General features: G+C 38.0%; 1 protein-coding gene across 12 annotated transcripts; it reads right to left on the bottom strand.

The window, feature by feature from the left end:
* Nucleotides 1–10,183: 10,183 nt before the first annotated feature.
* Nucleotides 10,184–26,994, bottom strand: Jafrac1 (thiol peroxiredoxin). Of its 12 annotated transcripts, XM_062672323.1 has the most exons (7): nt 26,879–26,974; nt 23,084–23,204; nt 19,829–20,005; nt 14,860–15,000; nt 13,613–13,752; nt 12,829–12,997; nt 10,184–10,629 (listed from the first exon to the last, which is right to left on the bottom strand). In XM_062672323.1, exons 2-7 carry the CDS (start codon nt 23,185–23,187, stop codon nt 10,482–10,484), a joined length of 879 nt encoding a protein of 292 aa, XP_062528307.1. In that variant the 5' UTR covers nt 23,188–23,204; nt 26,879–26,974; the 3' UTR covers nt 10,184–10,481.
* Nucleotides 26,995–27,516: the final 522 nt, after the last annotated feature.

Raw genomic sequence — 27,516 nt, 5'->3', positions numbered from 1 at the left:
AAGTGTTTTGTTCACCCGACTGTCGACATGTAGGATTCCGCAAATGAAAAACGCTTAAAACGTTTCAAACTCAAAGTTGAGCCTTTTAGTGCTTATTTTCACATATTTTGTAGAAATTGCTAAAGGATTTTTTTAAAACAAGTACCTTGTAAAAACCTTTTACTTAAAAAATACAAAGATCAATACAAAGTTCACAGAAAAATAATTTTAAATAATTTTAAACAATAAGTTTAAATGTTATTAACTTATTAAAAACATACACGCGCACGCTAAGACACGTTCGAACAGATCGATACCAAATACCTATATTAAACGGTCGGTTAGTCGGTATTTCGATGCTCCGCACTTTGTACGCATTAATGAGTCGATCTAGCGACGCTTCGCGCTCAAAGAGTTCATGTATACATATGTACGCGTTATATATACTTTACCATAGTCCTATAACGTATATAACCGCAGCAAAAATAAATTTAAATGAGTTTTACAATATTCTTCTTAAGCACCATGGCAAGTAGTATTGCATAGGATATAATAAAAGTAGCGTGCCAAGGAAAATATTCCACATTTCAAAAACGATTCATCAACTAAATCTTATGATTCTTTTCGAATTTTTAATAATTTTAGAAGACTTGTTTAACTATACTTTATAGCTATTTTTTAGAGTTATTTGTATGCGACATCATCATCATTGCCATCTTAATTTATTATAATGCGCGAATAAATTTCGGTACACAATTTTCTAAGCGATTCCTTTTCAGACAATCCTCCGAGTAAAATACCTGAGACAGGCCGCTACTCGTCAGACATAGAAGCAGAATATAGGTAGATTTTCTATTAAAAAGCTATGGAACCCGTGTTTAATACACGGACGATACTTGAATGTTGGCACATTTGACAACGAAAAAATGCAGGTATATACGAAATGATTTTATTTAGACGCAGAAAAATATCACAATTTTTTATTCAATACAAATACAAAATAAGATTAACATTTGTTAAAATTTAGTACGATGGTTTTGTTTTTCTAAAAAAAATCTGCATTTACTGGTGGTGGTCTCTTGTGAGTCCGCACGGGTAGGTACCACCCTATCTATTTCTGCCGTGAAGCAGTAATGCGTTTCGGTTTGAAAGGTGGGGCAGCCGTTGTAATTATACTGACATTTTAGAACTCAATCTCAAGGTGCGTGGTGGTATTGACGTTGTAGATGTCTATGGACTCCAGTAACCACTTAACACTAGGTGAGCTGTGAGCACAAGCCATGTAAGCAATAAATAAAAAATAAGCTCGAACACAGTAAACCAATCTTTTTTAGAGGTAGATGTTGTTCAGGAATTGACCAAAATGATAAAGTTATATTTTTATACGTTTACTAGCTGTACGTAACCGCCCGCTTCGCTGGGAATTTAAAATCTATAATATATTAATAGGTAAAGCAAAAACTTTGTATCCCTTTTTACGAAAATTGCGCGGACGGAGGAGTATGAAATTTTCCACACTTATAAAGAATATAGAGAAGAAGTGCACAATTCTAATATTTTTTAAAAATAATGCATTAAAAGATACATTGAATCAATAAAGAAAACATTACACACACTACCATGTATTTGACACACACACGCATGCATACTATTTATTGTCAAACTTTTGTTCTTGACGTCTGTTGTCAAATTGAGAATAGAATAAGGTTGTCTTTGTTAATATTTTTTATAGTGTAGTCTTGGCGAAATTTGTAATTATAGAAGCATAATATACAATCATAATAGTGAACAAACTTCCAATCCCAATTAATTATAGTCGAATTTCGACTACTGCGGGACCTCTAGTTAACATTATTTCTCACCCCCACAAAGATTCTCATCATTAACGCCCCCGCAACTGGTGTGGGGAGTCCAACACTCATATAAATATTAGCCTATCCATTAAATAGGTACATGTATTTTTTACATGGATACCAAGTTTCAAGTCAATCGGAAGCATGGCTCAGTAGCTATAACGGAACATCCGTAAAAGCCACTGTAGATTTATATATTAGTATAAGATTACTGCTTTTTATAATTTTTAACACTACAAGTCCGACTGGCGGGACTTTTGTGAATTTTCGTGAGTTCGTTGTTCCGGGCTGTTGGCGAAGATGATATAGAAATAATGTTTACGCTGATTTGGTATGAGGTTTTAATATAAAAGCGACACAATAACTAACATAAATACAAAAATGAGTTGAGAATCGTACAGTTACACTAAGACTCGCAATATTTTACTGGTCGTCGTCGCGCGCGCTGAGGTCGTGTGTTTTTGCGCTCAGAGAGCTCTGTCTCAGCGGGCGGTAAGGCGGCGGCGGGGGCGGTATCGCACGTTCGGAAATTACGTTCCGTTATATCCTCCCCCTCCGAGTCACTAGAACGCCTCGTTAGTGGCTCGGCAGAAACAACAAGACGGGGCCGTCCACGCAGGCGTCGAGGCTGTACTGGAGCTGGGACCTGACCGGTTTGATTACGATACAGAAACATGAAATTTCCCTAAAACCTGCGAATTCAAATCAGTAACCTCATAGGTAGTAGGACTAACGATATTACTAATCTGGTAGGGTCCGTCACGCTTAGGCATGAACTTCTTCGTTCTACCTTTGGCGGCATCACTTAACAAGTGCGTTGAGAGAAGGACTAGATCACCTACTTGGTAACTGGGACCAGATAACTGAATTTTGTCGGTTTGCTACTTCCTATCATCCTGATGATGTTCAGCGTAAATCATTGGGGCTCCCCCTGGTCTGAAGACATCCTCGTTGCACTGCAGAAGAGAAGCTAGGCGGTTAACGCTCTGGAGGACACAGCATAGTTCCCTCGTCTTCTCTTAAGAAATCAGCAGCAGAACAAGGCGTGAGGTCACTGGGGTACTCGAACTCCAATGGAAAAACTCGTTCAGAACCTTGGTAGCGCCATGTCGAAGTATCGAAGTCAATGGCTAAACCAGCTGCTACTAAAAAATCTACACCCAATAATGTGTCATTATCCTGGGCGTCCGGAAATACGACGAATTCTGTGAGAATCATCTTACACGGTAATAACTTCACGTCAAGTGTCGTTGTCAGCATTTGTCGTGTTTGCATTGAACCATCGGCGAGCTTAACACGCATAGAACTACGCACAAAAGGTTGATTATGCTGTTGCAGTAGGGCGTAGAGTGAAGAACCAGCAACAGTTCGCTTGGCTGCGGTGTCGATTAAACCCCTACCTCGGATTCCTAAAATCTCTATACCTAAAATAGGTCGTCGCGCGTTGCCATTTTGCGAAGAAGTTACAGACGAAAAGGTGACAAAACTATCACAATTAAAATTTGTGGTCCCTTTAACCGGTGCACAACTTTCCAGGTTGTGTCCTGAAAAAATTTTGGTCACCCTACTTTTATTATCGAATTTCTGGTTTTGTCCTGAAAAAATCATGGTCGCCCTAGTTGGTAACGGACCACGTGATGGACACTGACGAGAACGTTTCGTTTTCCATTTATGTCTATTATTTACGACGCACTGATTAACACAAAATTCCCTAGGAGATACTGATTTCAATTCGCTAGGTACATGAGTGCGGTTAAAACACTCCCCTTGCTTAACAGGACGAGATAAGTATGTAAACAAAGGCGTATCATCGGAACGCGGCAAATTTGAAACAATTTGTTTATCAACACGTTTATGGGACGAGTTTACATTACATTTACGGGCAAAATTATTATTTACGGGGAGTGTACTTACATTATTACATGATACCAAACTTATCTGAGCAGTGTGTAGCGATGAATTAACATAATTTGGGCGCTCGGTATGAACACTACTGGATAAAAACAAGTCAGGTACAGCCCCAGTAAAAACCATAGGTAAACTTGCCAAATTACTCACCTGGGCGGACGGCTTACCAACAGCTGATGTCTCAGCGGTCGTTGTACTTCGCGATCGTGTTCGCGGTATTTGAATAAAATCGACCGCGCTAAAATTTGAACTACATTTGGAACAATTAGAACGTATGACTCCGCTCGCGCCGCAACCGTAACATTTAATATTATTTACTTTATTACTAATTACGTTGTCATTACTGTCATTCGCGGTTTGTTTTAATAACAATTTACGACACTGATCACGCGTATGACCGTAACTTTTACAATAAACACAGTATCGACGTTTCTCGAGTTTTTCGGCGGTCGGAGTGGCGTCGGCGTTATCGCCTGACGAACGTTGGCGCGGGGAAACTTCAACAGCGGCCGCAGGTACACGCTGCGTTGCAGGCCGCGGCGGCTCGAGTCGAGCGCGGGCGGCGGCGGCGGCACCCTTTGATGTCTCGGCGACGGCGTTTGAAGTATGCGCTTCTTTCGTAGAATCCTCAATACTTCGTGCTTTTTGCAGGAGAGCATTGAAACTGGTGATTTCCTCTCTACGAAGGCGTTTACGAATTTTATGATGCAGTAATCCGTATATCATATCGAGCTCCACTTTTTCACATAAGTCGCCTCGAGGTAGCTTCGCGAGGAGTGCTCGAGCCCTGGCGACAAACAGGTCGGTTTTCTCCATAGGCTGCTGGCCGTCTGCGAATAGGTCGACATAAATTCTGTGGGGTGGGCGGCGATCACCAAAAGCACTTCGTAGATTTGAGATGACGTCTTCCCATGTAGAAACTTGATGCTTGATACCCTGCCACCAGGTAGCGGCGGTGTGTGTAAGCAACATGGAGATGCCTTTTACGGCTACGTCATCGGGAACATTGGCGGCGTCTCTGTACGATTCTATTGCGTCGATAAAACCTTCTACTGACTCGTCTGCGCGTCCGCTGAATACAGATTTGCAGCGGCTGAAGTTGTTGGCGGGCCGATGGTCGAATGTAGGAGTCGCCGACTGCCTGACGCTATCTAACAGCTCCCGGAACGCGTCTAGCTGCGTTCGTTGAAGGGTGTCGATCAGCATGGTGATGTCTTCCGAGCGGAAGCAAACACTGGCGGGCGGCGCGTCACTCGACGGCGCGTGGGGCGGCGACGCGGCTCTCGCGTCGCGCTCCTCGGAATTCGGCATCTTCTTTGGCGGCATTATTTGACGACGGTTTAGTCGGTAAAGTCAGGAAAACACAAATCGTTCATGTAGGCACAATAATTTCATATAAATATCACTTCACAGCTAAACGTTCGGGCGCCATTTTTAACACTACAAGTCCGACTGGCGGGACTTTTGTGAATTTTCGTGAGTTCGTTGTTCCGGGCTGTTGGCGAAGATGATATAGAAATAATGTTTACGCTGATTTGGTATGAGGTTTTAATATAAAAGCGACACAATAACTAACATAAATACAAAAATGAGTTGAGAATCGTACAGTTACACTAAGACTCGCAATATTTTACTGGTCGTCGTCGCGCGCGCTGAGGTCGTGTGTTTTTGCGCTCAGAGAGCTCTGTCTCAGCGGGCGGTAAGGCGGCGGCGGGGGCGGTATCGCACGTTCGGAAATTACGTTCCGTTATAAATTTTATTTTATTCGATTAACATTTACATATTATTAACAAGTTCTGCCGCTTATTACTGATGTTGGTGTTGCGCACGCGTTTATTTTCAGGTTTAGTTCGGGTCACCTCGCACTCCGCTTTCGCGTGCCCCCCTCGTTTGGGTATCGTGGCAGACAGATGTTGTTCGAAGTAATTCACACTAATTCACAGGACATTTGAAATCAGACCGACTGGGAGTGCGGTGTCGACCTGCTGTAGCACCCCCGGATCTCTCCCCGGGTCGCAGGTTCAGTAGGGGTGCGCTACCCTCGTACTACGACGTCCTATGCTCAGCGGTGAGCTGCGGCTGGTATACAGTTGAAACTTCGATCTTAGGGCTCCAGGTACTGGCGGTGTGAACCACACACCATCAAGAGCTCCGTCATATGTAAAGACAATAAATAAAGCTCTACGGGTTCTGGTAACCACTTCACCTCAACCGGACCGTGACCTGGTTCTCATATCTATGTACATAATAATATAATAAATTATATACTTACGTCCTTTGTATACGGTATATATGTATACCATATGGATATTTGAAATTGATTATACTACTTATATTTGGGCCATTACAAACTTGTGAACTGAGTCATATAACAATATGTGAATGGAATGTGACAATGCCGCGCAACTCGATATCGATATAGGGATGCGCTCGGGTTCAGTTAGTCAGATGACGTGGTCGTTGATGACTGGTACATGAAAATTGTAGGTTGCAGGTGTTTGTAAAAATTGTTTTAATTATGTCATTAAACAATGCTACGCGAACTATGGAAGCATTATTCGATAACTTAACTTTGTTAAAATCAAAGGGCGATATTAACGCCCAAACTCATTCGGTTATTCATAATGTGTTGATAGTGCTTAACAAATTAAAAAGAGACAGGGAAAAAATATATTTTTTTAAAATTTAAATAACGTTTTTTTGTGTACCTTTATAATATAATATAATTATATTGATTTAAGTTTTTATACACACAACACTAGAAGTGTTAGCGATAGATCCGATATGCCTATAAGAGTGAGCGAGAGGTCTGATAAAAATGATTTATGACTTAGTTCGCACGTTTGTAATGGTCCAAGTAAAGCGGATTACTGAGATGAGATCCCTCGTGTGAGAGCTTCGATTTTCCTATTACACATTCGCTAGTAGAGTGAGGGGCTACTCCCACGACGCGCGTCGGCGGAGATGTATCCAATAGTATCCATAGTACAACAGAGGTTCAAGCAGGAGTAGCAGGCATAAACGAACTGTATGCTTAGTGCGAGTTTTTTAACGTTCTCGATAGCGTAAAAGTTAGCTTATATTTGTTATTCAATGGGATCGTTTGCGTACGTTTGCCGCTAGGGGCGCTGTTCCAACTGCATACTAAATTGGCTTAACTTTTCCTCTATCGAGAACGTTAGCAAACTCGCACTAAGCACACAGCACTTCACAGCTTTTTTTTTTTTACTTTCTTTTTTTTTTTTTTTCCTACCTAAGCTGATAGCCTTGAGAGGCTATGTCAGCGTAACCCTAACTTTTGTAGGTGAGCTCACGGGGCTCAAACCTGACGATGTTGCTAACACGAACCCTAGCAAGAGTCGTGCTTCGCAGAATCTACCACCGGATCGGAAACGCGACCCACTGAGAAGATCCGGCGAGAAACTCAGTGGGCTGTGTCTGAGAGTTAATTTACTCGTCGAGCCCTTCGTCGCAAGCGACGGGTTCGACGAGAACGGTGACCGGAAAGACTCCACAGCAGGAGTGCACATTCGCTTTAGTATATTTACCCTGTGTTAGGACTTTTGAACGAAACGCGAGGGACGAAGTTGTGTGTACTGTTTTATTTTGTTCATGTATCGATTTTTTTTCCTACCTAAGCTGATGGTCTTGAGAGACCATTTCAGCGGAACCTTAACTAGTAGGTGAGCTCACGGGGCTCAAACCTGACGACGTTGCTAACACGAACCCTAACAAGAGCAGTGCTTGGCAGAATCTACCACCGGATCGGAAACGCGACCCACTGAGAAGATCCGGCGAGAAACTCAGTGGACTAGTGATTCTTCAGGTTTAATGTGTAATATCGGTGGTTTATTAACTGTTTAGGGTCTGTGAAAGTGCACAAATCTGGGAAAATGAAACAACGCTATGCGACGTCTGTCTCTTGAGTTCCTCCAAGTTTCAGTACCTACATAACCGTTATTTTACTGAGACTGTTCCATCTCATCTAATCTCGCTTCATTTCATCCCAACTGATTAAAGTCTCAAATTAATCAACAACATCATAAATCGTTTCATATAATTTTTCTGCATATTATAACAGTATAAAAGATGAATATAATAATATGAATGTACATTTAAGATTTAGTTTTAAGGTCTTATTCCCATAAAATATTCGACATTTATTAAATGCAGAATTAAGACTCAATTTTCGTATTCGTATTCTCATAGCGCAGTTTTGATATAAAGAATTATATGCAGTCAGTGACTAGTAGGAAGTAGTGGGAAGCGCGGGGGCTAAAACAAACCAACGGCAACGTATTTTGCAATTTAAATTACTCCTTTAAACAACATTACATTTAAGATTCCACTTACAAATTATAATATAATGAAATATTATAATGTTTCATTACCTTTTAAGCAATTGCATGGATTTTATCGCGGGCCTTGAGAGCGGAATCGTGAAATTCCGTAACGAAAAAACCTTACACCCCTCACTACGCCTACCATATAGCTCACGTTCACCCGGATCTTCTCAGTGGGTCGCGCTTCCGATCCGGTGGTAGATTCTGCGAAGCACTGCTCTTGCTAGGGCGGTGTTAGCAATTCTCCGGTTTGAGCCCCGCGAGCTCACCTACACAAGCTAGGGTACGCTGAAATAGCCTCTCAAAGCTATCAGCATAGGTTGGAAAAGCGTTCAACACATTCACACTAGACATGTGTAAGTAATGCGAGTGATATTACTCGGGTAATATTACTCTACGATGTAATGCAACATCACACATTACGCGAAGGAAACAAACATCACACTATCACCCAACATGTTTCTTTCTTTGTCGTGTAATGTTGCTTAGTACACGAACGGAACCGAGCGAGCGAGACAGACCAATCGACGCAAAATAAATGAGCAAGCGACACGGAATTATTCCTAGTGATTTTGAACCGTATGTCCTGGCCGCTAGGTACATTTTTATACCTATGGTACGTCTGAATTTTAATATAGGTATTTGTGTTTATATTTTTCATGTTCCCCGCAAGTACTTACTTAATTATTTATTCGCAACTTTTGTAAAATCGCTAGTCGCTCGTAATTGTTTAGTAATATTTCATATTAATTTTTGTGTTTGATTTGAATTACTTAAGCACTTGTTTGAAGATAGTTTTATTATTTGTTTTAATGCGTGTTTAATAAGTGAAAGAAATAACGGCGTCTAAATGAAAGTACAGTCCTCCTTGGATGCACTTTGAGGAGACCGCGCCGAAACAATGCATCTACTGCTCTCGTATATTAACATTATTGTCGAGCTCAATTTGCAGTCTAAGTCGCCATATGAAATCCGCTCATCCCACAATAAATTATATTAAGTAAAAAATAAAATTATTATGTTATTAAGTAAGTCAATCTCTGTCAAGTAATATAACAGTGTTACAATACAAAGTATGAACTTTGTATTGTAATACACTACTGTAATGACACACCCGAATCATTACCTAAGTGATGTGTATGAACACATCACTTAAGTAATGATTCGGGTGTATAGATACAATGTATTCGTCGTCACAGTATCTATTGAACGCACCGAGTAATGTTAAGAGTGATGTGTAATGTTTTCGAGTAATATCACCTGTCTGTAAAAGTGATGTCATATCACATTACATTGGGAAGTGATGTTTTGCGCAAGTCTAATTCACACGTTGCGTTTGTGTAGTATAAAGTAAGAAGTCTAAACACTGATTTATGTACTATCAAAATATGTGACATAATTTCGTGGGTAGCACAACAATAGCGCGATTTAGCTTTTGCGTCAAGCGCCATCTATCGGCGACAAACGGAATTGTAAAGTAGAAAATTATATCACATTACAATGCGTTGGGCGTGCCATTTTCTATCGCTTAGTCGAAGAATTTTATTACCACTCCTACTACTCATCCAGTAATTGGAGTGGCATTAAAAATAAACTAGCTAAACCGTTGATTCTGGGCGAATGAGAGTTAGAAGTAGCATCCAAAGGCGTGTCTATATCTCATGTAGCGCCCTCTAGTGAGTGCGCGGTCAAAATGGAATACTCACAATGTAGCAGATTCATTAAAAGTTAGCCCACTGAGTTTCTCGCCGGATCTTATTTTATTGTTGTTTTAATATTAAATTATATTATTGTCGATTTATAATTGCATAAGTTGATAAAAATGCTATGCAATGCTATGCTTTACTGAGGCAGTCTCCGAGTGACACACGTCTTTTTTTTTCTCTTAGATGGTGAACGAGTTCACGGTACACCTGGTGTTCAAGTGGTTACCGGAGTCCATGGACAACAATGTGATTGCGACCAGCCAGCTTAAGGCGTTCTACAGTACAGCGACGAAACTGCTCTGTATCTGCGTGGTCCCGGGGCTCAACCTAACCAAATATCGAGTTTTATTGACTACCCTCAGCAGAATTATGACCGTAAATAAAAGAGTAGACGTACCAAAACAGCACAGCTCTTTATTGCAGCCGCTGGATTACATTAAGTTAATCAATACTGATTTAACAAGTGAAGTAAAAATAAGAAGTATTCATTGAATATGCAATTTCGAAAAGGGCATATCTCATAAATTGCTAATTAAGACTAAGATGTATCTCAAAAGTTAATATTTTAAATTTTACACTGCTTTAGAAAATAATCAGTTTTTTTTCAATTCCTGAACAATTTACATTTTCAGAGATGTGCCCTTTTCGAAATTGTGTATTCAATTAGAGTGATTGTTGGTGTGGTGTCGTGTCTAGTTGGCGTCGCCGAAGTACTCCTGCGCGGCCTTGGTGTCGGGCTTGATGGTCTTGGCGCCGGGCCTCCAGTTGGCGGGGCACACCTCGCCGTGCTTGTCCGTGAACTGGAACGCCTGCACCAGCCGCAGGGTCTCCTCCACCGACCTGTGGGCGCGCCCTCATCCTTATCAATACTACTTTTCAATACTATAAAATGTGGGGAATCGGGACACTAAGTTCGGCATTGATTTTTATCGTTTTCATAGCTTTTATCGCGGGTTTTAAGCGCGGCGACCAAATCATGAAATTCCGTGACGAAAATAAAACCTAACACCCCACTCCACCTACCATGTAGCTCGCACTCAACACATTCACGCGTTGCGCTTATGTAGTGTTTGTGAATAAGCGCGCGGCGTGACGTCGCACTGCATGCGCCCATCTCTCTCTCGTGGACTTTTTGGCGAGAACGCGAGGAGTGAAGTTGTGTGATTTGTTTTATTTTGTCTATTTAGTGTTTCTTCGGGTTTAAATGTGTAATAATGGTGGTTTATGAAACGTTTAATATCTGTGAAAGTGCACAAATGTGGGAAAATGAAACAAAGCCGCTGGACGTAACTTCTCGGGATCCTCCAAAAAGTCCACTGAAAAATCTTAGTAAATGACCATCATTTTACTGAGATTAGATTTCATCTCATATCATCTCATTTAATTTCATCCTAGTTGATTAATGTCTCAAATTAATCATTTTCATTTCATTTCACTCCATAATATCATTTTTCATAAAATTAAGAATATAAATTAAAATAAGACATGACTTAAAGGTCTCAGTTACCAGGGCATAAAATCTCTTAAAAAAAATATCTCTCTCTCGTGCGGTTTAGCTTATGCACTTTTGCACTGAACTGTCCAAATTAAATTAGCACATCCCTTATTTGATAGGCGCGGATAACTTTTAACATCCAAATAGGTCTTTACGTGTGAAGTTGCCGTTTTGCAATACTGACCATTCGAAATGTATGGCGGGCAATCAATTCTAAATTCAAACTCATTTTATTTTTAATAGCGACCCGCCCTCGCTTCGCTTCGGAAACATTAAAACACACATGAAACAAAAAAAAAAAAAAAAAAAGTAGCCTATGTTCATCAGGGACAATGTCGGCTTCTAATGGAAAAATAATTTTTCAAATTGGTCCAGTAGTTTCGGAGCCTATTCGAAACAAACAAACAAACAAATCTTTCCTCTTTATAATATTAGTATAGAAGTATAGATTAATGAAATTCTAGTTTCATATTCGGGTCATTTAGTTTATTGCTTAGTGTTTGGTTTTCATTGTATTTGTATCTTTTTCATCAATATGGATACGATAAATATCATTCGAATCATATCAATATTGGTCCACTTGCATCAAATCGGCAAAGTAAAAATAACTTGTCAAGTTTGTGCCGCACGAACTGAACGCACGGAAACGAAGGGATTTTGAAATGGATTTTATTTGATAATCGCAAGCGGTCGTCATTTCGGTTAGAGCCCGGTTCAGCAATCTAGGCGATGCAACAAACAAAACTTCCTTCTAATAATTCATGGTCACTCTTTGGAGGTTTAATGCTGGTATGATTCATCATAGTTTCTTGTCAAATGGCACCAGCATTACTGCGGATGTGTACTGTGAGGAACCGGGCACAATGATGGAGAGGCTCGCGAATCTCCGGCCAGCCTTAGTTAATCGCTCGTCTGCGGTGGGCCTATTCGACCAGACTCGATCGCATGCGGCACAGCGGACGGGGCCTGAGCTACAAGAGTTAGAGTTTGAAGTGTTGCGTCATCCATCGTACTGGCCAGAACTTGCGCTGATAGATTTCTACTCATTCCAACGTTTGAAAAACTTCTTCATAGGGAAAATAATCAATACCTGAGGGTACAGATATACAAAATGCTTTTAAAGTTTGTTGTTCGAGAATTTACGATGCAAGTGAAGTTGTTCGGTAAACCGACGGCCCGAGCGTCGTGGTCTTTGACGCGGGGCTCTAGGACTCAAGGTAATCATTCCAGGCGATGGCCTGCCTTCGTGGTATCGAAGAAATAAAATAAAATTTTCGTTTATAAAAAAATTACGAGGCATTCTGTATACTAAACGGCAATTTCATAGGTAAAGACCCAATATTATTATTGTAGTAATAAAGAAGATACAAAGGTTTGTGTATCGTGTATCGGTTGACACTTTGTGATTCCTGATGCAGTACTCAGAGCCGCCACTAAGTACCGCAGTACTATCTGATAGAATTGACAATTAGTGACCCAAGTTTTGACATCCTATTTACAAGTTATAGATCGTATAAAGAATATCTGTCGAGTATTGGACGTACCTCCCCACGGGCAGGTCGTTGATGGTGATCTGCCTGAGGTTCTGCTTGTCGTCGATGATGAAGAGTCCTCGGAAGGGGATGCCCGTCTCCTCGTCCAGCACTCCGTAGTCGCGGGAGATGCGGTGCGACTTGTCGCTTATCAGAGGGATGTTCATGGGACCGAGTCCGCCTGTAACGGTGATTGCACATGTACAGTCAGGGCATCATAACCCGCTAACATCCTACCGTAGGTACTAACTCTCTCAATAAAATGACCATAGCACGTGTTCACGCCAGCCTTGTGTGGTTGAGGAATATTATTGTATGAAGCCTACAACAATTTCTAAGCTTAATTACCATTAACAGGACATACTGTCAACAGTATCAACCCACCGGTACCACAGACCGGCCCGTTGCCGCCGCGAAGCAGTCATATGTTCGGGTACAAGGGTACGAGCGGTTATTTATACAATTGGAACTTCGACCCCGTGACTCGAGGTGGTGGAATTCTGGAGGAGACGTCTATGGGCACGTCTAGCTCGTCCATCCATTTAGGCAATAAAAAATCGGTTGTCTGTAAAGTCGATTTACTGACGACAGTTGAACGTGACAACGTCATAAGAAAATACTGATGGAATGGTTTCATTTTCCGATTGTGCCTCTTTGTCGCTCGTTGCGCGCTCTCGCTTGCACTTCAACCCTTAAATGGAACGCCTCCATGAGTCATGTTTTTTCGTGCGTGCAGTCGGCTCCATCGAATTATAAGACGTTGTCACGTCAAAAAGACAAAAACAAAAAGTCGTACCCTGCTTGCGCGGCGTGTTGATCCAGGCGAGGTGCGTGAAGTGCGAGTCGGTGGAGGCGCCGAGCACCTCGCAGCCGATCTTGCGGAACTCGTCCGCCTTCTCCGAGAACGCGATGATCTCCGTCGGGCACACGAACGTGCTGTAAGCGCACATACACAGTACACATGCATTAGCTATAGATAAGCACTTGAGCACTCAACAATAATGTTTACAGGCGTCGGCCACTACATGACTTCGCTTCGATTAGTTCCTCACTGCTCCTGCAGGTGGTAGTAACGTATTAACTATCCTATATTTGATTTTTAATGAAAGATTTTATAAATTTTCAGAACAATCAATCAATTAATAAAATTTAATCAATTTGTCTATAACAAATAAAGACTTGTATATTTTTTTTTTCTGTGTTTAGTTATACAATAATCAAATGCATTTAAACGAGACTTCGCCTTGAAACCGCACAGGTTAATAACCTCAAATCGTTTGAATTATGTATGTATGTATATTAGAATTCAAATAGTTGTAGCACTCGTTTTAAAAAGATACGGGTCGTGCGAATCGCAAACAATAGCCAAACCATTTCCCACGATACTGCGGCCGCGAATCTCAATAGAGTTTGGACCCAATTTATAAAATACATTATTAACAGTTGTGACCTTAGACTGATGATTTCTTAGGGATTTCTCACATTCCCCCTTATCATATAATCATTAGAGTAATTATTCCAAAGCCATTAGACTTCGACCTTCCGTGCCCAGGTGGCTTTTGTGTTTGTGCATCTGCCCATTGGAGTACTATCGACGTCGCCCAAAACACGTCCTTTTAGGTAGGTTAACAGTGCTTTCAGGTACCTCAAGCACTGGTCATCGTTCTCATCGAACCCGTCGCTTGCGATGAAGGGCTCGACGAGCGAATTAACCCACAGACAACACACTGAGTTTCTCGCCGGATCTTCTCAGCATTTCCGATCCGCTGGTAGATTCTGCGAAGCACGGCTCTAGCTAGGGTTCTTTTTAGCAGCGTTGTCAGGTTTGAGCCTCGTGAGCTCAACTACCAGTTAAGGTTACGCTGAAATAGCCTCTCAAGGCTATCAGCTTAGGTAGGAAAAAAGAAATGGAGTACTAAATTGAACATTCCACAATACTATTATCTACAAAATGTTTGAAGTCGCTCGTGACAATGAGGACAGGTAGTCCATTTGATGATGACTGAAAAAATACATTAATAAACATATTGCGGCAGTACTCACAAGTCCAAAGGATAGAAGAACAGCACAACATATTTCCCCTTGTAGTCAGACAGAGAAATGTCCTTGAACTCTCCGTTGACGACGGCCGTGGCCTTGAACTGGGGAGCGGGTTTGGTCATCTGCAGAGGCATCTTGTTGAAACTGCGGACAAGTCGGATCGTGAGTTACATGGCTGCGGTCGCTCATGAAGATCGACAGTGGTCAATATACGACGCAGTACGCCGCTCATAAGCTACTATCGGAGAGCTCACATTGAGCACTATATATACCGGATGATCACAAACGATGATCTCCAATGCGCAACCTTGGGGATGCGAGTATTCAAATGGTAGCTATTTGTTCCTACTCCTGGCCAGGTCAAATTGGTCACAATTGATATTACAACATTTTATTCAATTATATGAAATGGACATCATTTATCGGCAAGTCAGGCTGGGTCAGGTCACGTTATTACATCGCACTATTAATTAAATTACGATAACAATATCTTTTCGTTTTATATAAATACAGAAATGACTATCCAAAAATATATTTATTCGTATTTAAATTTCGACATTTTATTTTAAAATCTCAGATGTTAGGCATTTCAGATCTATTTATTTTTGGCATTGATTATGATCGTCATAAAATAATTCAAGCTTTAAATATTTTATATTAACTGATCGAACAAGCACTACAGGAACGCTAAAGATCTCCTAAAATCACTATTATTCATAAACGAAAAGACAAAAAAAGCCCAGCGATAAAAAAACGAGTGTAGATCAAAGATAAAAATTGACATCTAAAATCTTACTTTAACTTATAATTTTGAAACTGAACCAACTTTTTACGAAACTACGTGGCAGCTATCGTCAAGCCTTTAATGTATTTATTACACATAATAGCACAAAGTATTTTGGTAAATACTAATTCAATTGATTAGAAACAATTATATAAAGAAAATCAGTGGTTTTTTATTGATTTGTATTTAATGTTCTATACAAACTAACCATTGTTCGCAACATAATGGAGTGGAATTTTTAATCTTTATTCTACAATCAAATACCTCGAACAAATGTTTTATAGGATTCAAATCTGGACTTTGACTTGCCCAATAACCTTACCAATAACCTTGAATTATTCGCATGGTAGTAAGCCGCTAATCAACCAGGACTTGCGTTTGGGATTATTACCTTGCTGATAATACTATCCAGCTAGCATGTGGTGTCAAGTGTATGGTAGAAGTGGGTCTTCAATACTTTTAGATAAACGAACCGATCTATACTATAAGAGTATCCTAACGGTCCAACTCCAGAGCGTGAAAACATCTCCAAACCATCACACTGCCACCTCAAGACCGTGAGAATTAGGCACCAATAGTCATTTTTTTTATTTAGTGGACGTCTAACATACTTGCTACTAGTTGATACCATCAAATTCGCCGCGGGCGGGACAGTCGCAGCAGCTAGAGACTTTAGGTTAAAGTAGTTTTGACATTCATTTTTATTTTATTCCAAAATTGTTGTTATTGTTTTCATTTTATTTTTATATTCTATGTGAAATGTTATTGTTAATTAATGTAATATGGATGCAATATCTGAAGTAAATGAAATAAATTAAAATTCAATAGCAAATTCAAATTGTTATATCTCGTCTCCCCACAAAATGTTAACTAGTCTAAACTCAATCGTGAAATCGGGTTTTCGTAGACAGTAGACTGTTTCGTCGGTCTGCGACAATCTAAGGAGTTTCAAGCGTGGTTTAACAGTGGAAACGTGAATCTAGACGTTACGTTTCTCTTTTAATTTTCTGTATCTTTCCAGCCGATTTTCGAACATCACTTGTTGATAGCTTCTTTATGATATGCTCCTAGTATATTTTATTATAGGTATGTATTTTTTAACACTCCGATAGTGTTCTATTTTATAAGGAATATTAAAGAATTTCATGTTGTCAAAATACTTTCAAGCGCTACTACTTCAATAAAGATACGTATTTTGTATATGATGACTTTGTAATCCTAATTTGGGACAAGCCAACAGACTCCAACATTTGTTAGAAAGCGTATGTGTTATTATTAGGCAAAGCACATACAATTTGCACATAACAGAAAAAAATTATACGAAATAAATTACATACAAAAGAAGCTAGTTAAAGTTCTTGATTACTAAATCAATTTTAATTTAGAGAGATGGGCGACATATATACAGTAAAGCGACTAGGGAGATATTTTAATATTTTTAGACTTTATGCGCAATCTTTTCAATTGCTTCAACAACTATTAAATAAAATACACTAGAAGTTCTTCAATATAAATTTGACCTTGTAACAAATAGTTCTACGCAGGTACTCATTTTTTTGTAATTTGCATTATATAGGAATCTTAATCACTAATGAGTATTTAGTACAACCTTGATTTGTTCACGCTAAGTAACTCAGAACTGTGCAATTCTGTTTAAGACAGTCATCGAGAAAAATGATCTGAAACTCAAACGTCACGCCATTGACTTTACTCAACCCGACACTAATCGTAAAACTATTTACAGAGTTTTTGTTAAATGAAAGCCATCATACAGTCACTTTTTTCATGATAAATCTAATATCTTTTATGACGCCTGATGTCATACTATGTAGATAATACCTAATTGCATGTAAAAGTGTGGATAGTACTTTATTTATTGTAGTACTTTTCAAACACAATAAAATACTATCGTGTCCAATGAGCCTGTAATTGGGTAACCACGTGTAGACCGCTTGATTATAGATGCGACAAACATTATAATCATAAAGGATTGCAAATATATTTTGATATTGAATTATATTTAATATGCGTTCTTCCGATGTTTTATCAAAAATAATTAAAATGTTGCTCTTCAATTTGATCATTGTAATTAAATATTGCTACTATTTCAGGTATAACCATTATATGCGTACAAGGGACTTGTCAGAGGTCTTATAACAATAAAAAAATCTACTAGGTACTATCTAAAGCATGGTATGTACTAAGCTCTGAACTATTTTAAGCCGAGGCAATGATAATTTTGGCATCAATCTGTCCTGATAATACAAATACATGGTATTTAATCTAAAGCCTTATCTAGAACGCGCAGTTATCGTCATTAAGTTTTAAGCCATGGAACTACTTTATCCGATTGATCCTGCGTTTTTAACACTTATCCATTTGCGTTTTTAGACAAAGTTTAATCTAATCGTCGATCTTCACGCAGTGACACGATTTGGTAATAGCAATAAGAAATGGCATTGAACATTTACTTTTAAAATAATGTGCAACAAGTAAGCAATAAAATTCAATAAATGCGGATTGATATCGGGACGTAAGTCACCAGAAGTGGCAAAACCAAAATTATACTTAAGTAAAAAAAAAAAAAAACAATGCTCATTTACTAAGTCAGACAAAATTACTTTTCATGTTTAGTAAATTTGAGGTGATCCTAATCTTACGGGAATTAATACAATACACCTAGTATGGCTGCGTTTTTCTTTGTGAAGACAAGCGAACGAAACGCGACCTATCTCGAAGCTTACATACACATCATATACATTACAAAGTGAAACAAGTCAGGATTTTATTGTATAATGAGCTATCTCTTGGAACCTACGCGGCAGAAATAGGCAGGACGATGCTTATTCGCGCAGTCATACGATGCCGTACAATCTGTCAACACTATAGATCAGCGGTCGAGGAACCGGGGTAAATAACCCCAAATGGGGTAAAATGAAATTTTGGGGGGTAAAAATGAAACTTTTGTGAGTAAAAAGTATATATTGAAGTGAAACTTCTTTAGAATCGTTGTGATTTCAAACTCGATGAAACGAAATGAAAAATTTTTTTTTTTTTTTTTTCAAAATTATCATGGGGGCTATAATATGAAAGATGCTGAAAAGAAGCGATTTGGTTTTTTTTTTGTTCTTCGCCACGGGATAATCAAAAGAAATATCAACTTACACAAAAATATTTTGGGGTAATAATTAAAAAAGTTCCCCGACCGCTGCTATAGATGATATCACTCACTAAAGCCGAATTTACATTACGAAATTAGTGGCGTGAAATTAATTTCGTGACATTAGTTTTACCAACAGTTTCACGTGTAATTTAATACTTTCGTAATGCATGCATTAATTTCATGCATGCAAATTAGTTTCGTGCCCTGCGCGATTTTTTGGTGAAATTAGTGTCATGCAACTAATTTCATAGTGTAGACGCGACGTGAAACTAATGTCGCGAAAGGGCCTGCGCTGTGCGGACGTGTGTATTGTTAGTTCGGACGCGCTTCAAGCGTTGAAAATGGCAAACCAACGATGGAGTACAGAAAAAAATATAGATCTTATTAATGAATATCAATGACAAGGGTACCGAAACACCTACAGTAAAAAATCAAAATTATCTTCACTAATTCGAAAATAGTTTTTATAACTCTCAGGATCTTCATCTGCTAATTCAGAGACTAACTTCATTGCACCTAAATGCCTTCTTGTTGACCATCCTCGAATCTTCCAACTTTTTTTTTTCTTGATAGTCTTTTTTTAAGTTTATAGGTATCTAGGCATTTCTTTAGCTACATTGAATATAGTAAAATATAGCTTTGATGCTGACGGCGCCATGGTTACTGCGATACTGTGGATTTCGCGACACTAATTTTTTAACGAAATTACTTTCGCATATATCGAAACTACTTTCATGAAACTGAGTTCAACATGCATGACACTAATTTCGTAATGTAAACTCCGCATAAAAGGACATCATATACACGATTGCTATGAAATTTTACTCAAAGATGCTCTCGAAATGACAACAGCAGGTGACTTTACCTTTAAAAGCACCATAAATGAAACACTTAATGCCCTTTCGCTGATTCCAGTCAAGCATATTTTGCTTATTCCTCTACTTCGCTCATTACAGCGGTCTCATATACAGTATTCGTCACATAGTACATCTAAACCTACGGTATCTATAAGCACAGCATCTAACCTAATATCAGCAACTTCTAAATGCACAATCCGTTCTTCAGCCACTACAGGTTCGTCGTACACTTCCGAATCACACGTGACAGTCCTCCATATACTTAGGAGCACTCCGTCGCATAAATTTCCAGAAAGCTGACCGCGTTTCGACATGTTTTTTAATACGATTTCGAGATTCCTCACCCTGGGAAACGACACGCGATGCGTTTCAGTGTCACTACCACGAGTACTGGTTTCTGTTATTTATTAGTCTTAACACATTAAGATATGTATTGCTTGTTGTAGAGACTAAGCTTGCACATAGTATAAATATAATGGCTAGAAGAGTAGAATGATTCAAGTCCAGTCACGATTCACCAGTCGGGGTACTGATAAGAGAGTTGAATATCACTGAAATTCGTTTGAATTAGCATAAGCATCCAGTTTAAAACAAAATCATATTGCTAGAGAATACAATAACTACAAAGAGGGTTTTGCTGGTCGTAATGATTTTTTCTGAACTCGATATTTTTTCAACTTGACTAATTGGATATAGTGTATTTATTGAGGGTTTAGTAATATAAATGTTGTCAGTTTCGAAAAAGACTAACTCAGTCTTAAAGGAACTAATATGAGAGAATCCAGTGAAACAAGATGACATTTTATAATAGGTGTAACAAAATTTAGTTAACCACAGGTATACGAAACTAAATTTTCCAGATTACTTTTCCTAATACCCCTACAAACTCATGGTAGTGGCTACTGCTTGTTGTATCTCCGACCGTATTGTTCAGAAAACAATTTTGAAAATCCGAATAACGATTCTTCGCACATGATTATTAACACAGCTATTATTTAGACAACCGGGTTATATTCATAATTATACTGAGAATTTAATATAAAAAAACACTTCGAATATATATTTGCACTTTTAAATCTCGAAAAACGTTTTGTATATCTTTATGATTGGTGAAAATTTCAATGAAGTCCCACAATACGGACACGAATTTTTATATTGCGAAAAACATGATCACTGCACTTACGTTTTGTTACAGAATAAGCCAGCAAATGTATTAATTGTATTAACCTACATTTAATCATCATTTTATTACTTTTATCTGTTTCAAATAATATAATCATTTTAATGACGGTCTAGACGGAAAAAAAATGAGTTGATAAATAAATGGCACAGCATTTCCGATAAAGGTTATCAATGTTATCAATATTTACTTACATAATTGATATTTTTAAAAATATATTTCATTTGAAAAAGAAAACCTGTTATGCTAATTCTACATTTAGGTATCGTAAATATTTCTAAATACAGTTGTATGATTTTTCTAATTTCTGATTCGAATTTTCCAACGTATAAGATAGTTTAGAATATGTATAGAAAGCAATAGAAAGCAACATAATAGCACGCACCAATAACGAAAAGATAAGCACAAATACACTAATAATTTTTTTGAATATGTATTTTTGTAGATCGACAAAAAACTAATTGTCGGACAAGTAATTCAAGCACGAAACCGTGTTTGAAATGAATAGTGACATCTAATCTTAAGCCGTTATCTACATGTTTCAATTTCATCTTGAAAGATAATCTTGTAGTGTCAAAAGCTGATACAACGTTCACAGAGGGCAAGTTGATCCCAGTTTATTGACACTAAGTACAAGGTAGATAGATAGGTACTATTTAGAGGCGCGACAAGTGGCTGTCTATCTACCCCACATCATAATATGTAAAAATGTCACATTGCTAAAGTTTACATTTGTGAATATTAGTCGCGTTCTGTTTCGCTAAGAGACCTGGTCAAGAGATGTCTGATAAAATTTTAATTGGCGCGAAATAATTTTGGGAAATCACTATATAGTGACGTCTTTTTAGCAGAGTACGTATCCCTTTTAAATAGTAGTTTTTCATTACCCCATTCGATTCTTGTGTAGTATTTTTTACATTTTCAAGGATTTCGATCTAAGCTAATTTTTTCTGTAAAAACCAGGTAAGTTACGAATATAAAATTAGTATCAAATACTCGCACACGTTGTTTCTTCATTGTGGAACCAGATTCGAAGACTACTTTATATCCACTTTGTATCGATCACATTGAAGTTTCGTATTGGCGAAATTATATTTTAACTAATTCCCAGCATAAATTGGGATTGGGTCAAAAAGTATACATTTTCAAGGTTTCACACATTACGATGAAACAAATTGAATATTAAAACACAATAGAAACGGAAAAATTAACAATTAAAATTTTCAATACACGTATGACCTTCGTTTTTAAGCGTACTTTGAAACATCTGGCATTTTCTCAGCGATGACAAATGAAATTAATAAGTACAAAAACAGGTGTGATCGAAGCGACGAAGCATTTTGACAAAAATTATACAATTAACACAAAAAAAAATTGGGCACATGTGAAATTTTATTTTTACAGTGACAACCCTCGTTGCAACCCAAAAACTACTTCTTAGTCTTGCTTAGCTATGGACCTGTTTATAACATCTGTTTTAGAATCCCACTTTATTCGAAACTAGCGACCCGCCCTCGCTTCGCTTCGGAAACATTAAAACACACATGAAATCAAAAAAATAAAATTAAAAAAAAAAAAAAAAATAGTAGCCTATGTTCATCAGGGACAATGTCGGCTTCTAATGGAAAAAGAATTTTTCAAATCGGTCCAGTAGTTTCGGAGCCTATTCGAAACAAACAAACAAACAAATCTTTCCTCTTTATAATAGTAGTATAGAAGAAAAAAAGAAGCAGTTTTGTATGTATAGAAATGTGTAGAAGAAACTAACTGAATCTATCCAATCCAAAATACTACGCCAATCATCGATCGTAGATGTACGATCGATGACGCCAATAGTATTCGAAAGTCAAAACGATACAATACGCAGAACTGCCATTGTGCTAGGAGCACGATGAATATGTATGAAAAATGACCTTTAAACTTCGTCTATCAATAAAATAATTAATTTAATAAACTATCAATACACACGAAATTGAATAAAAATTTATTACCAAAATACTAGTTAGAGCCTCTTAAACTTACATATGTAGTTTTAATCTACTATCTACTGTATTTTTAAGTAGTTATGAAGCCTCAAAGAGAAATGTCTCATTACAGGCATGATGTGCTATTTGTCTGTCAATAAAACAACTAATTTAAAAAACCATCAATACGAAATTTAAAAAAATTCTAGTTCGAGCCTGTTCAACGTACTTAGTTAGTTTTAATCTACTATCTACTGTATTTTTAAGTAGCTAAGAAACCTCAAAGAGAAAGGTCTCATGACAGGCATGAGGTGCTCTGGCTTGTCCAGGTCCAGGCTTCTAATTTCGTCTCCGCGGCAATAGCACTTGTGTTCCATCGTCATGGCTACTTGGGAATTTGCTGTGGAGGGGAAGGGTAGGTTAGATATTGTGGTAGAAGGATATACTGAGGACTATTAGGAAAGGAGATTGCATTTTTTTAGGGACAAAGCGGCAATGGGCTGGATGTTTTGAAACATAAAAATATTTTTACTCAATTCGCGATATTGTAACATATGGCGGCTCCTCGACCTACAATCACGTAACAATAATAACAATGTAGAACAGATTTTATTGTACAACTAGCGACCCACCCTCGCTTCGCTTCGGAAACATTTTATTAGTTGAGTCCCGCGATGTTACCCGCGGTTATTATCGTATCGCGGATGACGCCGCGGGGCGAAGCTAGTCTAAAAAAGTTGCCTAAGTTACTCCTTGTATCATCAGCTACCTATCAGTGAAAGTCTCTTCAAAATCGGTCTACCCGTTCCAGAGATTAGCCGGAACAAAGAGAGAGACAGACAAAAAAAAAAGGTATAGGTATATGTACCTACTAACGCATTTAGTAAACAGTGGTTAATTTATTATTACAAACAGACACTCCCAATTTTATTTATATAATATAGATAAGATTGAAAGGGCCTCTGAATCCAAAAAATAAATTATATTGCACAATAATGCACAATGTTTTGGTGTTATGGTTATGGGTGTACTGCTTGTAAAGACGAACCAGACAGAAATATTGTGCAATACTGACCCTACACGATGCAATGAGAAAATATGGTGCAATAAAAATTAAACAAGTCAATAATATTGCTTAATTCTCAATATAATTGATCGTCTAGACTTCCGCTAAAAATAAAAATTCCAAAAACGGGCGATTCTCCACTGCCCTCTCTCACAAAAGAAAACCTTTTTTTTGAAAGACTTCAATTTTTAACGCTCAAGTACTATCGCTATATCTACGTAGTCGAGTCGTACTTTTGAGCAAGGTCAAGTTCTTCAAAAATTGAATATAAGTTTAAGGTTATTTCCGTGAATTGTTCGAGCACATTCTAGTTCTATAAATGTGTTATGTAAAGAGCTCTGTTATTTATATAACATTTAACACTGATAACAATCTTGAATCTTTATTTGGAAAGGTGTTACGACAATTAATTAATGATATTTTATGTGAATCTTTAATTTATAATGGTTGAGAGCTCTAGCCTTCGATTACCGGCCAGACAGTCTAATTAGAGTCAGAGTCAGTATTTTTGTAAAATATATTTAGTATTCAGGCACTTTCAATGTGAAATGTTTATTTCAATTCAAAGGCTGTGTTAATGGTGTTGCCTATAACAACATTCGTTTGTAAATCAAACACCATACATTCCATTAAATATGGTGATACTATAGGTTATCAATACCTTGAAGTTCCGAACTACACAAAATATGAAGTAAGTTATGAAAACTTTGTAATATGATTCTAATAGAATCAGAAAATTATTGGAATGATTGGCAAATAATACACATTTACTACACCAACAATTTAACTATGAGACATTTCGATTAATTTCACTGCTTTCTTTGTTTGATAAAAGGTAGGTATTTTTTTATGAAGCCTTTCAGTTATATAATTATTTCACTATAGCAGTTTATTTATTGCAACTATAGGATGTACTTAACTGTAGGTTATGTTTGTTAGTTAATTTTATAACATTTTTCTCTTGTAACTAATTTCCCAAAAAACTTTGGATTAGATTTGCTATTATGGGTAGATTCCAAGTATCTGTACATTACTTTCACAAGCTGCGGGATAGTAATTCATCATTTAGATTTCGTGGCTAGTATTTTTTTTTAATCCCTAATCAATTACTATTTACTAATTAACTACTCCATGCTATATATAAAAAAGGCCACAATACTACAACATAAAGTAGAAGCATGTTAAGAATCAGGAGTACCTGGTCGCTCTGCACTGTGGGCAAAAGTAAACCATACATCATTTCATTTTACTTTATTAAAAAGCATTAATTCTAATAATAAGGCCTGCGCCATGTCGTATGTCCAAAATAATAAAACATGCATTTCTTTTAGAGTTTATCCATGCAACTAATCAATTTGTATTAAATCATTACATAAAATTTTAATGGTGGTAGGTCCTCTTGTGAGTCCGTACCACCGGTAGGTATCACCGCCCTGCCTATTTCTGTTGTGAAGCAGGAATGCGTTTCGGTTTGAAGGGCGGGGCAGCCGTTGTAACTATACTTGAGACCTTAGAACTTATATCTCAAGATGGGTGGCGCATTTACGTCGTAGATGTCTATGGGCTCAAGTAACCACTTAATACCAGGTGATCTGTGAGCTCGCACACCCATCTAAGCAATAAAAAAAATTGCAAATAACTAGTACGTTAAGATTGCCCTTGTAGGCAGACGAGCATACGGCCCACCTGATGGTGAGTGGTTACCGTCGCCCGTGGACTTCAGCAATGCCAGGGGCAGAGCCAAGCCGCTGCCTACCGCTTAATACTCTCCACAAGCCTCGTTTGAAGAAGGACATGTCATAGCGCTCGGGAAACACCGTGGAGGGGAGCTCATTCCATAGCCGGATGGTAGGTGGCAAAAAAGACCTCTGGAAACGCACTGTGGATGACCACAGTGGTTCCAGGTAGTATGGATGAACTCTACTCCGGTGGCGGGCGGCACGATGGTAAAAACGAGATGCCGGTATCATCTCGAACAATTCCTCAGAGCACTCTCCATGGAACATACGGTACAAAATACAGAGGGAACCGAAGTCTTGTATGTCACTTAGGAATTAGAAATCAGACTTTTATTATTTTCATATTACAGTTTCCGATATTTAAATATACAGTTATCATAGTAGTATTAGTTAAAAACATTGTGTATATTTCAACAAATAAACCTCCTTATCTGAAAACTTAAAGTGAAAATAATAAATGAGAGATTAAGTCTTAAAAGTACTTTAGAAAGTCTTGAAAATATTGTTCCACATACTGCCAGTTTTAATACCACTAAAAATGAGCCGTCATTTATTAATGAGTGTTTTATATTACTCCACTAATTGTTTGAAATGTTGCATGTTGAGACATCCCCATCACTTAAATGCAAAGTCTGGACCAGATTTCAAAGTTAAATTGCCAAACTCTTAAAACAAACCTACCTCTCTAATAAAAGTTTTTTAGGTAAATTTCCACTAACATCTGAAGATTCACTGAGATACCTTTTTCTAGGTACCCTTGTTGTCTGCATTATATACCTTTTAAAGAGGAACTGAAGTTTTAAAACTAGCTGTGGCTACACATGTAAATGATTTTTATTTGAAAAAATTTATTAGATCACTTAATAACACATTTATCTATATACGCATGAGTCAGCTTCTGTTTAGCAACCCGAAAATTAAAGAATATTAATTGCAGACTGAAAATATTCTGTTTTAATAATTATCATCGCTGAGGATATCCGAAATTAAATTTATCGTATATTTAACAATTTAAATTCGGGTATTATGTTGATTTATATTATGCCAGGGCCTTCAAATCTGGTAGATGAAGCTAGACGATACCACGATCGTAATTAGTGAAGAACGCCAAAGAAATAAAAAACGCCGGTCTGGTTCTAGAACGAACCAAACATTTAAACAGTGACGTTACGTCCTTTGACATTGTTTCCGATTAACAATAGCAAATAGAAAAATTTGGGTATATTTTATATTAATATGGATCTGATAAAATACTGGGCTAGTACTTACCTAAAGACTTTTGAATAATAGACGAAAACCGAAAGCACCGGAGAATGACTCGCTTTTGAAATAAAAATGACAGTCGGATCTTGAAACCACGATTCTACCGGAACTCATCCGTCCACAGACTATAGTTAGAAAATTCCATAGATAAATTACCTCCAAAAATTTTCCGTATGGCAATCGGCCCTTTTTTGGAGAGACGGATTACTGGTCTCCGGGCCAATTTCACTTGGACAGGAGAACGAGCACGAGCTCAGCCGGAAGGGATGAGATGTTCTAACGGCTGCCAGAGCGCCTCTGAAGTAGAGATCAAAGGCAGCAGCTTCGTGAATGCATCTACTTTTGTATTAAATCGCGGCCTGTTGAGAAGAACCGGTGTGAAATTCAATGGGCTGAGTTTGGATTAGGTTTCACGGGCACGGCTATCAAGGTTAATATACCTGTTCCTAGTGCTTGAGCTGTAGGTATCTATTAAAATAATAGTTGTAGTGGATATAGGTATTAAGTCGAAATGCAAAGTGTGCGCTGGTTTGAACGAATAAAAAAAGATATCAAGATAAAGATGGAGAGATAGTATATATTATATTTAGACACGACATTTGGTGCAGCTTTTTAAAAATTCAGGAATCATGCTACTGTAGCGA

Source organism: Bombyx mori, chromosome 15, assembly GCF_030269925.1.
Source record: "Bombyx mori chromosome 15, ASM3026992v2".
NCBI classification, from domain to species: Eukaryota; Metazoa; Arthropoda; class Insecta; order Lepidoptera; family Bombycidae; genus Bombyx; species Bombyx mori.
The sequence above is the reverse complement of the archived record's forward strand: the minus strand, read 5'-3'. Positions and strand labels throughout refer to the sequence as shown.

Coding starts and splice junctions, on each gene's coding strand:
- Jafrac1 (XM_062672323.1), bottom strand. CDS start 23,187: ATGACGATGGAACACAAGTGCTATTGCCGCGGAGACGAAATTAGAAGC. Junction 15,001..19,828: donor TTAGAAGTTGCTGATATTAG/GTTAGATGCTGT, acceptor ACTTGTCCGCAG/TTTCAACAAGATGCCTCTGC. Junction 12,998..13,612: donor CAACACGCCGCGCAAGCAGG/GTACGACTTTTT, acceptor TCACCGTTACAG/GCGGACTCGGTCCCATGAAC.